General features: G+C 38.2%; 1 protein-coding gene across 1 annotated transcript in view; it reads right to left on the reverse strand.

Annotated features, from left to right (window-relative positions):
- Window positions 1-12488, reverse strand: part of SHTN1 (shootin 1) — a 95920-nt gene that overhangs the window by 23809 nt on the left and 59623 nt on the right. The window contains exons 9-12 of the mRNA XM_067561296.1: window positions 10747-10893; window positions 9048-9201; window positions 3979-4087; window positions 1263-1345 (exon numbers count right to left, since the gene is read on the reverse strand). Coding sequence (XP_067417397.1) covers window positions 1263-1345; window positions 3979-4087; window positions 9048-9201; window positions 10747-10893 — 493 coding nt within the window. The remainder of the gene's footprint in view (window positions 1-1262; window positions 1346-3978; window positions 4088-9047; window positions 9202-10746; window positions 10894-12488) is intronic.

Here is a 12488-nt window from a genome sequence, read left to right on the forward strand (position 1 = left end):
TCATGCTAGCATACTGATGCTCCAGAAGACATGACTAAAACCATTTAATTGAACTATACAAAAATGCCAACTAATTAAAAGAGACAGATTGAAAAATATGGTCAACACTGTTCAAATCTGCTGTAATGCCTAATGTAACAGGAATTTCAAGAAGACCCTCTCTCCTGGTAATACTGAAGATCCATAGAAGTGCAGTTCCTGTACTGTATATTAATTTAAAGCCAGGATTTAATTTTCCAGACAGTCCATTTCAAATGTAAAAACTTAACTGGCTGTGAAGAATAGAAACCATCCATTGTAAGTCCTTAACAAGGGCCAAAATAAGCCTGTAGTTATATACAGTAACCAGATCAAGAGAGACCTTTTCTACTGTTTTTATGACCATTCAACCATTAAGGGAAGAAGCAATTTATTTAACAGTCAGAACTGTTAAAAAGCTTACTAATAAATAATGGAAGAACGGGGAGTACTGGTCATAGTATTTCCAGCAATCACAGTGGGTAACAGTTAACAAAAAGATGTAATCAAAACATCTAAAATCCTTGAGGTTAAAACAACATGATAAAGTAAGACAATGTAAGTCTAATTGAACAGTTACTGGAAAATAAGATTAGCTTTTTACAAGATATAGAGCTACAAGGTCATTTCTCTACTGTAACTGGACCAAGATCACCAATCTCATTTCTCATGGGCTGGCAAACAGCTAACAGCCATAGACTTCCTGTGTGACCTTAGCCAAATCACTGAATGGCTTTGTGTCTCAGTTACCTCATCTGTAAAATGGGGACAATAATACTTCCTTTCTTCCACTCGGTCTTATCTATTGAGGCCACATTCCTGCAGAGAGTTACATACAGCAAGAAAACAGTAACAAACCTGAAAACAATTACCTATCTATCTGCTTTGTTTATGTGTACGAGTATTAATGAAGCTACTCACCTGCATAAAGTTATGCTTGGGTGTAACTGTTCACAGGACTGGGGTCTTTTATAATGTATGTTCTTCAGGGCAGACACAATCTCTTACTATGTGTATCTACAGCACTTAGCACACTTAGGTCTCCATGTGCTCCTGTACTACCACTATGAATGGATGGTAACAATCATTTGTCTTTACTAACCTGTTACGCATTAAAATTGGTGCCAGAGCTGAATGGTTCCAAAAATGTGTGGGTTGTTGAAACATTTTTTTATTTTTCACACCAGTATTATTTGAATTATCTAACAAGTGATCTACATTGCTTGAAATGGGATGAACCATACCTGATTCTTGCTGAGGAGCTCTCTCTTTTTTGGTCACACTGCTGCTAGGATGAGACCTCTTACGAATCATGGACATAAGGGACCTTTTCAGGACAATTAAAATGAAGATAGTCACTCTGCTTTCTCTTAAGAGCAGCATCTATACATTTTGAATTGACTCTGAATATATATCATATATTGTAAATCAAGCCAGCACTGAACGCTTGCTTCACTGATTTATAGCTCTCCTATTTACAAAAGAGTTGTTAATCATTTCAATGCAGAGACAAAGGTGAAGGTTCCCTAAAAAGACAAATATTATTTACTTTTTTTTTTTTTTTTTTTTTTTTTTAAACTGTTGCCAGGCATCACGCAAAACATTTAAGATCTGAGTAATAAGGCAACATGGCATTGTGACACATGTAACAAATTAAAGCCCTCCTACACAAAAAAAGAAGGAAGAATTACACATATTAATGTCAAGCATTATTCTCCAGAGGACATTGCTAGAGGGTGATCATATCATTCCCTCACTCTCCAATCCAATATTTGTTGGCCTATGTTTACTAGATTAAAAGGAAAATCAGTCTCTGTGTTTTGTTTAGAATAAAACACCCATGATATCCATTATGAAATTGATACCTTCAGAGCAGAATTTAAGGATTATTTTTAAAATAAACCCTTACAAAACTTATGACTGAGTGTTTCATTTTTTTGTTTAATTCCATTGATTAGAAAAAATAAAACATTCCTCTGTAGTATTTGCAAGACAAGCACTTCACCATTAAGCTGATACATGAAAACTTAAAAGTGAAAAACTAGAAACTGATCAGAAACAAAATGCAAAACTAATCAATTTATTTTAATTATCCAAGTTGAAAAAAATGCAAAAAGATAATAACGAGCCTATACAATTCAGAGAAAATTCTCTCTTTAATACTCTTTCAGTTTTAAGTTATTAGTAACACAGATAAGGAATTTTGCTTTTAAAATTGTATCTTTGAACTTGGCAATATATCCTTTTACCAAAAATACCGTAGAGATGTTTTCACAGCTACATAATTTTCTAAGGTTATTTTTTATCTGTATATTCTTCATACACAATAAGGAAATATCCCAAGAATGCTTCAGAATAAACTTTTTTTTTTTCCAGTCAAGGAGATTGCCATACAAAGAAATACAGTTTCATTAAATAATATTGAGTCCTTATCAAGGTAAAATAATTTACATCTGGTTCACGTAAAGTTTTGAAATGCCCATTTATCTTTTAATTTAATAATCATAACTGTTTATGATGAATACCTATACTTACATTATTGCTGCTGTGTTTCTTTGGTCTACCTGTTATGGCAGCTATAGAATATACATGTCATTTAATATAAAAAAATAATGATGTAGTTAACTCCCAACTTTTAAAGCAATCTATAAAATACATCCTGCAAATGTAACTGTGTCTGACAGGTACGCCCCACACCTGAAATTCCTTCATCTGAGCTTCATGTAAAAGTTATTCTGCTTTAGCTACTTGAGGAATTTAAAATGGATTGTGCCATCCACCTGGATTAGCTATGGAATTTATCTTTCAAGAGGTGCAGTTCTGTTCATGCCAGAGTCATGACATGGGAGGAATTAACATATTAAAACATTCTATTCAGATGCGTGTATACCTGTAATGGTAGTGAATAAAGTAGTTGGATTGTGTAAAAGGATTAAGCAAGCCACATGAGCTAATGAAAGGTAGAGGCAGCCAGAGCCCAAATATGGTTGTTCAGAAATACATTTACAGAATCAGTGATTCTTATTGCTAGGCATCGGAATTTTTGTACGTTATTCCAATAATTTAACAAGATTTGTGTACATTACATGTAGTGCAGCATGACAGAAAATTTCAATCTATTAATAGCAAAAAGCAAAGGCCAAGCTTTTCAAAAACAGGTGTCCGAAGTGTGACTTCACTGGCAGCTGAAAAAATCAAGCCACTTACTTAAGACGTCTAATTGCAGGCATCTAGACTGAGATTTTCACAGGAGTCTAAGTGACTTGAGTAATCCAGCCAAGCACTGGAGCACATACTTAACTTTAAGCATCAGAATAGACTTAATACAGGACTCTTCAAGCACTTAAAGATCATGCAACTCGGTGCTTTGCTGGATTTGGTGCCTCACCTTCCAGTAAATTTCAGTGGGATTTGGGAGCCTCTATGAAAATTTTGCCCAATCTGTTGGATGCATAGGAGGCTGATTATCCTACCTAAAAGCTGGGATCCCACAGATTTAGCTATTTCCATCATCCACATTGGATAGACAGGCAGACGGAACAAACCCAACCTACCTTTTGCTTGCAGAGGGGTACTCTGCCAGCAGCGATTCAGATAAGTACTTCTCTGGGTCAGGTAGGAGTCTGTAACCCCAGCTATCAATAAACAGGAAAAACCACCTTCCAAATTCAGGCCAGAGAAGTATCCCTGCTTCCCCCAAAAATCACAGTCTAGATAGAACTTGAGTATTTCTTGGAGGATGAACACTGGTTGGGACTGGGTCAATGTATCTGGCCTGTTAGCCAAATGTGAAAGACAAAGTTGTCCAGCTGGTGGAGAGGAAGAAAGGAAGCCCAGAACAGCTATAGAAAGATGGTTTATCAACTGTTCAGTCTGCTTGAGTTCAATACTGCTCAGCCTATGCCACTGCCTAAAGAAAAAACACATTGGTTTCCAAATATCTTGATCAACAGCACTTACCGAATTGGATTGGGAGGGGGAGGAGGAAGTGGAGGTGGTGGCGGGGGAGGAGGTGGTGGTGTTGGTGTTGGATTTTCAGACCTGTGTATTCGTTTCTGGAGTTCATCAACTGCATGAGAGCAACAAAAAAGCAGAATGAGTTCTCAGTAAAAGCGTTTTCCCATCTACTACTGAGTGATTTGAAACCAGAGACCTAAACAGAAGTTCTGCTTGTAAAGAAAGCCACCGATTCATTCAAAAGCAAAATGGCAGCATTTCACAATGCCTGATCTGGGTCAGAGGTGTTTTTTGCACTCACCTTCACCAAGAACACTGATCTAGCTGCATACCATTTCTACAAGCAAGGCAACTTCTGAGAATAAAATGCCTAGCTGCATAATATAACATTTTTCATATACAATGACTGGAGCATTAACCAGAGTGACTGCTACATTTCCTTGTCATGAAAGGGACATCAAATCAACTTGAAATCTAGTCAATTAAAAAAAAAAAAAGATTTAAGTTTCTACTTTTCTCCCCGAGTCACTCAGATAATTTTTTTTGCAGGTTTACAGTCACATTCTTTAAAAAAAATGTTTTTCTCTTCTGTTGCTATGTGAGAGATCTACACAAACAATGGGGGAAGATACCTCAGCACACAGGGGAAATAGTGAAAGAGACTATATACAAGTGCTGTCAAATGAATTTAGTGGGGAGGGAAAAAGAGGAAAATACATTTTTCTATAATCTTACAATAAATCTTAGCAGCTGCTTGTCAGCATTTGGGGAATTTCAGACAAATGTATGAGGTAGGGCTTCCAAAATTGGATTCAGAGTTTGGATCCTCAATTAATTATATTTTAATTCAAAACCCTCATGTGGCTTTAAAAACCCAGCTGAGATTCTTATGTTAATGGCATTGTTTAAAAAAATATGCAAAAAGGAAAAGGAGTATTGTAAATGTACATTCATATCCACTTTGTGCTTTATGTAAACGAGTGATATGAGATTTAAATAATCTCTATATAGTCATTTGTAAAGAACCTACTATCATACATAACAGCAGCTGCATATCTTTAGTGACAATTATGTGTAATATTCACCACACCGTGGCATTTTCTCCAACATGAAGGCTATTCAAATGACTTCAACAGGACTACTCATGTATTTCCAAGCAAGCCTGGACTTGAGCCCCTGATTCAGGAAAGTGTTTAGGCATGAACAAGGATGGACTTAAAAATGTTTTAAGAGCTTTTCTGAATCAGAGCCTGAGGTATGGGCTTCCCCACAGAACCATAGCAAAGTAGGGATGGAAGGGACCTCAATAAGTCATCAAGCCTAGACACCTGTTCCATGGCAGGACCAAGTAAACCTAGGCCATCCCTGACAGGTGTTTGTCCAACCTGTTCTTAAAATCTCCAATGATGGGCATTCCACAACCACCCTTGGAAGCCTAATCTAGAGCTTAAGTACCCTTATAGTTAGAAAACTTTTCTGAATATTGAACTTAAAATTTTCCTTGCTGCCGATTAAGCCTATTACTTCTTGTCCTATCTTCAGTGGATATGGAGAACAATTGATCACTGTCCTCTTTATAACACCCCTTAACACATTTGAAGACAGTTATCAGGTCCCCTCTTTCCCCCATCTTCTTTTCTCAAGACTAAACATGCCCAGTTTTTTTAACCTTTCCTCATAGGTCATGTTTTATAAACTTTTTATCATTTTTGTTGCTCTCATCTGGACACTCTCCAATTTGTCCACATCTTTCCTAAAGTGTAGCATCAAGAACTGGACACAATACTCCAGCTGAGACTCACCAGTGCTGAGTAAATCCGAACAATTATCTCCCATGTCTTCCATACGACAGTCCTGTTAATATGCCCCAGAATAATATTACCCTTTTTCACAGCTGCATCACATTGCTGACTGAGACTCAGTTTGTGATCCCATGTTGGCAATAATACCACCAATCCAGTTATTCCCCATTTAGTACTTGAGGATTTGATTTTTCCTTCCTAAGTGAAGGACTTTTGCACTTATCTTTATTGAATTTCATCTCGTTGAATTCAGACTAATTCTCCAATTTATCAAGGTCTTTTTGAATTCTAATCCTGTCCTCTAACATGCTTTCTACCCCTCCCAGCTTGCTGTCATCTGCAAATTTTATAAGCATACTCTCCACTTCATTATCCAAGTCATTAATAAAAACTGAATACTATTTTGAGTCCTGCAGGACCCCCCCTAGATAAGTCCTCCCAATTTGACAGTGAACCATTGACAACTATGCTCTGAGCAGGGTCTTTCAACCAGTTGTGCACCCTCCTTAAAATAATTTTATCTAGACCACACCTCACTAGTTTGCTTATGAGAATGTTATGTGAGACTGTCAGAAGCCTTACTGCAATCAAGATTATCACATCTACTGCTTCCCCCCACTCGGTCGGCCAGTAATCCTGTCAAAGAAGGAAACTGGTTTGGCATCATTTGTTCTTGACAAATCCATGCTGGCTATTCCTTATAATCCTATTATCCTTCAGTTGCTTACAAAATGATGGCTTAATAATTTGTTCCAGTATCTTTCCAGATATCAAAGTTAGGCTGACTGGTCAGTAATTCCACAGATCCTTTTGCCTTTTTAAAGACAGGTACTATGTTTGCCCTTCTCCTGAATTCCAGGATCTCATCTGTCCTGCAGGAGTTCTCAAAGATAATTGATAATGGTTCCAAGATTGCTTCAGCTAGTTCCTTAAGTACCCTAACAAATTTCATCAGGCCCTTGACTTGAGTACTTCTAACTTATCTAAATATCCTTTAATCTGATTTTTCTCTATTTTGGCTTGCATTCCTTCCCCCTTGTTGTTAATAGTAATTATGTTGAGAATCTGATCATCATTAACCTTTTTAGAGAAGATTGAGGAAAACAGGCATTAAACAGAATATAATGATATGGCAGATGTAAAGCCAAAGGATGGAAAGGAATTATTTAGTGTAGTATATGATTAAGTTTAAAAACTGCAAAATTTAGATGACTATCAGGAAAATATCATGATAACCATGCTACCTGGGACTTTTAAAATTAGACTGAACAAATGAAATAAGAAAATACATTCTAGGGAATTTTATCCGGTTATGTCTGCTTATCATCATGGTAGCTGAGCATCTAACAGTCCCACATTGATTGAAAGATGGACTGCATGATCTAATAAGTCTTTCCATCTAACTTCTGTGAGTCTATGATTAATCTGAGACACACAAAACTGTAAAATATTTTTCCAGAAGCTCACACCACCACATTGGTATGCTTTTTCCCTCTGACATTTTCCATCTACTCATTCCAGCTGTGTTTGGATAGTTAAACAGTAGTTCACCTGCTGCTAACTATATTTTGAATTTATTATGAAATGGCAATTTTAAATAAAGAGAGTTAAATTACAGTTTTTAGCATTTAATAGGCACGATGCTGTAAGCTGGTCAGGCACCATTCTAGCATATAAGACTTTGATAACTAAATTACAGTAATTGTTCCAGACTGTACATACTGTAAGTGATTTTTGTTAGTGTTCTTGAGGTCTTGGTTTAGCCTATGACCTGGACAAATAGCAGCCAGAAAGCTGGACAATTTTGTTCAGTCAGATAGTAAGGGGTAAACGTTTAGCAAGATGCACAGAGAATTAGACACACAACTCCCATGGATTTCAGCCATTAAAGACCACAGGAGTTGTGTGGTTAATTCCCTGTGCCTAGCTCTGAATACAGTATTTATCTTTTAAATGTCAGTATCAGAAGAGCCTGTAATATGAGGAAAAAACCTCACTTCAGCAGGAGTTGTTTTCTCACAACTCAGTCTGAAGGGCTAAATCATTCCCACAAATTCACCGATAACTGCTAGATCAAGACTGCTAAATGCTTGTGTGGTTTCCTAAGTTGCTTGATAACTTCCACATATGGAAACTTTTCCACATATGGAAACATAGGAACTCTCCTCCCATTTCCCCCCATCATCTGTACAACAGGAGTGGTACAGCAGGACAAGCCATGATGTATTGCATGTGTATCTTGGTGAAAGAATTACCAGAACTATCATGTTCTCTTTATTTATGTCTAAGTCGATAAAAGATATAAGTTTCAGCTGAACTTAAAAGGATGGTCCTTTCACATGTAAACACTGCATTGCATCTTTACTTACTGGACAATCAGAGCTACCTAAAGATTTCATTTGATATGCCTGTGAAAGGTGAATCACCAACAAACAGTGATGGTTAGTGGTCAGGAAGGAGACTGGCAGGCAATCTTTTGAGAACACAGTCCTGTCCTTCAGTGCCTCTCTTGTCCCCTCAAGAATTTCCAGTCCTTTAGCATGAAAATTTTGGAGTTTGGGCCCTTGAACAGTCAAGATCTTTTCCAGCTGGGTTCTCACCCAAGATGAATGCTCTTGTTATTGTAATGTCCTCCTGGAGTGGGCAGGAAAGCCCGGGCCCACCCCCTCCACTGGGCTCCAACCTAGGGCCCAGTGGCGGGCAGCTACACAGCTGCCCCCCCAGACCACCTCCTACCCATGCCTCCTTTAGCTTCCCCGAGTAAATTAAACAATTTTCTTCAATCGAGTCTCTGACCTGCACACTCAGTCACCTGCCTTCCTTTGTAGGTTTGCCTGAGACTGGACAATGCAGACCTGTGCAATAAGCTCCTAGCAACACCTTCCCCTCAAAGCAGCTGTCTGCTCCCTTCCACTGCTGCTTCCAAGCTGTTCTGCTTCCCTTTTTGAAGCCCTGCCTCCAGTTTGTGCAGGTCCTGCAGATATGGCTTGGCAGGTCTGCCTGGGCCCAGAGCTGTTCCTTAATCCCTTGCTCTCCAGTGGGGCTTGTATGCCCCATCATAAAGCCACAAAAGTTTTACAAAGTTTTTCTACTGAATACATTCTGGACATTATGTTGAGTTGAGCCACTGAAGTTCATACTGTGAAACACCAGTTACGCACAGATGTTCATGACTTGGTCTCAAATGTGCCATGTATAATTGTGTTAGGTCTGCACCAGTAACATTTGAAAGAATTTCACTTCTAAACTTATTTAATTATGTGATTTTACCTGAATGCTTTAGGTTTTTAACTTTTTCTTCAGAGTTCTGACACTTCAGTTCTAACTCCTTTTTATCTTCTTCCAGAAGTTCCAGCTGCTGTTTAAGACAACTGATCTCCTTATGTAGTGCTTCATTTTCTAGCTGCTCTTCTAATTCTTTAACCTGCAGATGGCAAACACTGGATATTGTTGCAATGAAAAATAAATACTCGTTCTGTCTTTTGCCTTGATGAATAGTTGGGAAAGCCACCAAACACTGTAGGCCTTGAGAATATGAGATTAGCAGGAACACTGTAAACTGCAGTAATATACATGAAAAAACTTTTTAAGCAAACATTTTTGAATGAGCACTACAAAGACCTCACTATAATTTTCTAGTTTAAGCCCAATTTTGTTTTACAAACATCTCCAGACCTGAAATGTCTAGCTGAGACATTATTTTCTTTACAGACATTTAATCGTCTTATTTGAACACAGTTTCTTAATGCTTCCTCATTTGAAGCAGTGTGCTTTTAAAAAAACAATTAATTGGTTCTGTTTAAAGGTTATAATTTAAACTCACTCCTTCCACATGCAGCTGCCAACAGATGAACTACACAACAGCAGCAGAGTGAGTGGCAGCATTCAGCTATGCTGAAGTAATTACTTCCATTGCCCATAAAATATATACAATTTGGTCTGGTTTACAAAAATCAGAGATTTTCTATAAGTCGGTTATTACACCTAATATATGGTTTTAAATATTATATTAAGTAAATGCACCTTCAGCTTTCCTGTATACTCAGCATTACCCTATGGAGTACGCACACTGATAACTAAAGCGAGTTATAGGTGCAGATCTTGGCTGGTGGGAATGATCATAGATCCATTGAGGTCATACTTCATAGTCTTCAAAGATCAGAGATGCCATCTTCCTCATGCCTTTCATAACTATGGGGTTTTCCATAGCACCCATATCCACCGCATTTTGTATAGTTTCTTTCTTTTTCAATAGTTCCCCAATGCTATGGCATTTATATTTCCTTCTACTGCTCTCATTTTCCTGCATCTCTGGAACCAGGAACCACCTTCCCACTGCAGGATGCTTGGATCCCACCTTTTCTTCATTTAAATCCTTCCTGAAAATCACCTCTTTCCCCAAGGCCCATAAATACAATAGTATGCTTATACATCATCATCATCACCACCACCCCATCTATTAATTTAAAAAGCAACACTCAAACTTATCATCCATTGGGTCTCCTACTGCTTTGGTAATCCATACTAGCCCATGCCTTTATCAGTGTTTAGTGACTGGCCCACAGAAGAGTTAAGAGCCTACTACAACGACCAGCTAGTGGGGTCATTCCTTTACCTCCAGTGTTAAAGAAGCATGCTTTTAAGAAGTGATTCAGGAAAGAACATGCTTAAGTCCATCCCTATTCAGGACATAATTTTAAGTACATAATTTTAAAGTTAAGCATATCCTGAAGAGAGATACTTTCCTGAATCAGGGCCTGAAGATTTTGTCTTCAAACACTACCAGTGACCCCAGGAGGCAAGGGATCATGACACATTCTCTGACCCTTCTCTTTTAGATGGTAAGCTTTTCAGGGCAGGGAGCAGATCTCTTCATTAAACTGTGCTGAGCACATTTAATAAATGGCAATTAATATGAGTTTTGAGAAGCTATTTAAAATCCTATAGTAGGTGAAAAATCTTACATTACCTTTTGCTGGTGTTGAAGTCTCTCTTCTTCCAGTGCTTGGGTCAACTTGGCATTTTCATCTAAAGCTTTCAAAAACTGCTGATCAGGAGAAGAATTTTGCAGGAGCAGATGACTTTGTCTTTTCAACTTGTTTTGTTCAATATACATCTGCCAAAAACAATCCCCCCCCAAAATAACTGAATGGTTAAGTAAAGTCTCCCATCTTAACTGGAATCAAATAAATAATAATCAGAACCATAGTAAATCCTCAAGTATTAGTTAAGAAACTTGGGGAAAAAAGCAAGTTTACAATAGCTAAATGCATAAAATGCATCCTTGCTAAGAGAACTATGTCATTTACTATTAAAATTATGTATGTTTGCAACACTCTGAAATTGAAATTCGCAGATGCTTTAAAATAGTATTCTCTTAAGAGATTAAAGCTCAGCTGGTATACAAGAACTTACACAGTCAGTTCTTCACTAGACAAGGAATTCAGGGACAGAAGCTGAAAGAGCATGGGGTCTGCAATGGTAACCATGGAGATGTTCATGCGCTGTCTAGGGGTCAAGGTGATGGACTTTATCCCCCAAACACCTGCCTAGTTCCCAATACAAGGCCCATTTACTGGGTAGGGTGTGTGTATGTGTGTGCATCTGTGTGTGTGAAAGAGAGAGAGACAGACACACACACACACACAGACTGTGGGGAGGTGACTTTCACTCCTAAGTGTATGTAATCAGTCACCATATCTACTCCACAGGAAAGGTGATGCAATATGGTGTGGTTTTAGGCTAGTACAAATGGTGCTCAGAGATACTCTCTGCAACTTGCCTTTAAAGCCATTGTTCTCCTTTTACTTTTGAACAGCCCACTTCATTCCCTTTCCCAAATGTTGACGCTTTCGGTGTGGGGAATGTGGAGGGAGATAAGTAGGTAGGTGTCACTACTCCAGGCCTTTTAAATAGGCCATTGGGCTCTCGAAAGAAATAGCACAGGCCTTTGCACACATCAAATATAGAGGGGACTTCCCCTTGTCTGCTGGAGAGCTCCAGGCAGAATTCTGCTTTCTTTCAATAAAATTCCCCAAGGAGCTTCCCCTGCAGCTGTTATGTTGCCGTTAAGATGGAGCTGTTCTTGAAGTCAGTGGGAGGGTTGCATCAAATCCAGGATGGGCCCAAAGTGAACCTGATCTCTGTAGCAAAAATGTTAAGGCTAAGTAGGAGCAGAGATTTCTGATGAGAATGCTGGGTTCAGCACATTATTTATGCGTGGGAGACACATTCTATCATTTATGAAAAAAAAAACCCCACCACCCTAAGTACAGTGATTGTCCTTAAATTGATGAAAAAGTGATCCGTTGTTCAGCAAAATGATTGATGACCAAATTATTATAAATGCAGAGATCCATGAAATCTTGTCAATTTCCCACACTGCTTATTTCCTGGCCAAAGTTACCAGCACAACATGCTATTGAACTATTTCTTCCTATCCACTATTTATTATTGGACTTAATGTTATTAAAAAAAAAAAAAAAAAAAAGGAATGCAATCAGATGTCTGTATATTTATTTACTTAACGAGTTTTGTAACAAGTTTCTATCCCGCACTCTGTTGGGCTATGTCCTGTCTACACTACCATTTACTTTCGGTATAACTTATGTCGCTCAGGGGTGTGAATAAGCTACCCCCTTGAGCGACGTAAGTTACATCAACATAAGCGCCGGTGAGGGCAAGCGCTATGTCGGTGGGAGAGCTTCTCCC

Source organism: Emydura macquarii, unplaced genomic scaffold (genome assembly GCF_026122565.2).
Source record: "Emydura macquarii macquarii isolate MOO-44397 ecotype Brisbane River unplaced genomic scaffold, CSIRO-AGI_Emac_v2 contig_2372, whole genome shotgun sequence".
NCBI classification, from domain to species: Eukaryota; Metazoa; Chordata; order Testudines; family Chelidae; genus Emydura; species Emydura macquarii.